This window comes from Miscanthus floridulus, chromosome 12 (assembly GCF_019320115.1).
Source record: "Miscanthus floridulus cultivar M001 chromosome 12, ASM1932011v1, whole genome shotgun sequence".
Classification (NCBI taxonomy): Eukaryota; Viridiplantae; Streptophyta; class Magnoliopsida; order Poales; family Poaceae; genus Miscanthus; species Miscanthus floridulus.
Window position 1 is genome coordinate 67,310,216 of NC_089591.1, and position 2,155 is coordinate 67,312,370.

Genomic DNA, 2,155 nt, shown 5'->3' on the forward strand with positions numbered 1-2,155 from the left:
CACCAAAACAAAATAGCTCCTACCATTTATACCTTTGTTTTGAGCCTTTTGTTTTTCTCTTTCTTCTTTTCAAGTCCAAGCACTTGATCATCACCATGGCATCACCATCATCATGTCATGATCTTCATTTGCTTCACCACTTGGAATGTGCTACCTACCTCATGATCACTTGATAAACTAGGTTAGCACTTAGGGTTTCATCAATTCACCAAAACCAAACTAGAGCTTTCAACGATTGGCATGTTAGCTCGGACAGGTTGCGCATGGCTCTGCAAGAGCATGACACTTGGGCCGGGGAGCTGGAAATATGGACGTGGGCCAAGAGAGTCGATCCTGAACATTTGTCCCATATGTGTAAGATGGTTCGATTGTTCGACGAAGACGTCGAATCCTTTAAGGGTGGGTGGATGTGAGATCCAGCCCATTGGGCCAGACCGAATTCAGATTACTATAGCACCGAGCTAGTGTAGCTGTAGGAAACACTGTTCACCCAAGGTTTAGTACCTCTACAGAGATTATGTAATATAAAATGTTATAATCTTGTACGTAATAAAATGTTATAATTTGTGGCGCATCCTTTTTTTTTGAAGGACCATAATATGGGAGCATGAACTCTAGGTGGTTGCTAGCCGTTTTATACCCACTAATATTATGACACGGTCAGCTAACATCCATTTTTTCACTGTGAGGAATCCATGAGGACGTCATTTCAATAAGTCATTTAGTTCTCCATAGGGCTTTTCATCCCTGGGTTTGCCTCCCGTTTCCAAATTAGGCCTAATATTCTTTCTCTTATTACTCTAAATGTAAGTCACTTAGATATACTTTTGTTCAACATTGAGAACACCATCATAAAATTTAATTAAACAAATATTTTTTTCTAATTACTATATACAAATTAGAAAATAGGAAAGCTGTTGGAGAGTGAAAAAAAATATTGAAATGATTTTCCAAATAATTACTTAGTGAGTGAGTTTTAAAAATACTCTTGGAGCTGAACGCTCCACGCTCCAGCGCAGGCACCAAATTTAGCTGGCCGGCGCGGGCATCATCTGCACGGTTGCGCCCAGAAGCCAAAACATGCATTGTGTAACTTGATTTTCTGATATATGATACACAAGAGCGTTGCCCGTCTAACGCAGGCACACAATATATCGCGTCAAGTACGCTTTATGCCAACCTCCAGTTAATTTGGCTGACACATCAGGGTGGTGGTTAGTCGATCGTCGTCCTAATCGTAATCAGTTCGCGGTTGGTCCGCTCCTATCCGGCATCTGTACGCGTACCGGCCGCGCGGCCTGAAGCCAAGCACGTACGTGGCAAGGGAATCAGGGACGACTAGCCGAGCCGTGCCATACCCATGCCAAGTAGGCCGGCGCGCCGACGCGGCAGCAGGTGGGAGCGGCACAGCGGGCACGTCACCTCGCCCAGGTCGATCCAGCGGTCGATGCAGCGCGTGTGGAACGCGTGGGTGCAGTTGCCCAGCCGCCGCACCTCGTCCGTCGCCTCCAGCCTCTCCAGGCACACCCGGCACGTCGGCTCCGCCGCCCCCGACGACGGCGACGAAGCCACCGCCAGCTCCAGGAACTCGACGAGCGGGAGCCGCTGCTTCACCGCCTCCGGCCTCGGGGCGTCCCCGCGTGGGCGGTGGGCCGGGCCGTTGATGACCGGCGCGTGGTCCTCGGGGTCGTAGGGGAACTCGTAGAGGCCGAGGAAGCAGAGCACCAGCACAAACACCAGCGCCACGGCGTGGAGGAGCTTGAACAGCGCGGCCACGGGGCGCGGCACCGCGTTGCAGTAGCAGACCAGCGGGAAGGTCATGACCGGCGCGGCGTGCATGCATCTGCTTAGTTTGGCTCGGGTTTCGGTTTCGGAGGGCACACGAGAAGGCGCGGGGTCCGTCCTTGTGGATATATAGGGACGAGGCAACCGAAAAGAGGAAAAAGGGGTACGGTGTGGCTCACGCTGCGCAAAAAGGGCTGGTGGACCGCGGGGCGGGTGCAGCGTGGCTGTCGTTCTATATACAAGTCGTGGCCGGAACCGGATGGCAAGATGCATTGGGCTATGGCCAGTTTGGGCGAGCGGTTTGCGGAGGGCCGGCGTGGTGTCGTACGGGGCCGGTGTATCTAGATGGCTCATGCAAAAGCGCGAGCGC

The 2,155-nt window shown here is 52.0% G+C and overlaps 1 protein-coding gene across 1 annotated transcript; it reads right to left on the minus strand.

The window, feature by feature from the left end:
• Window positions 1-1,061: 1,061 nt before the first annotated feature.
• Window positions 1,062-1,931, minus strand: LOC136498432 (brassinosteroid-responsive RING protein 1-like). Its single transcript, XM_066494368.1, has one exon. It carries the CDS (start codon window positions 1,837-1,839, stop codon window positions 1,339-1,341), a length of 501 nt encoding a protein of 166 aa, XP_066350465.1. The 5' UTR covers window positions 1,840-1,931; the 3' UTR covers window positions 1,062-1,338.
• Between the last annotated feature and the right edge of the window lie 224 nt (window positions 1,932-2,155).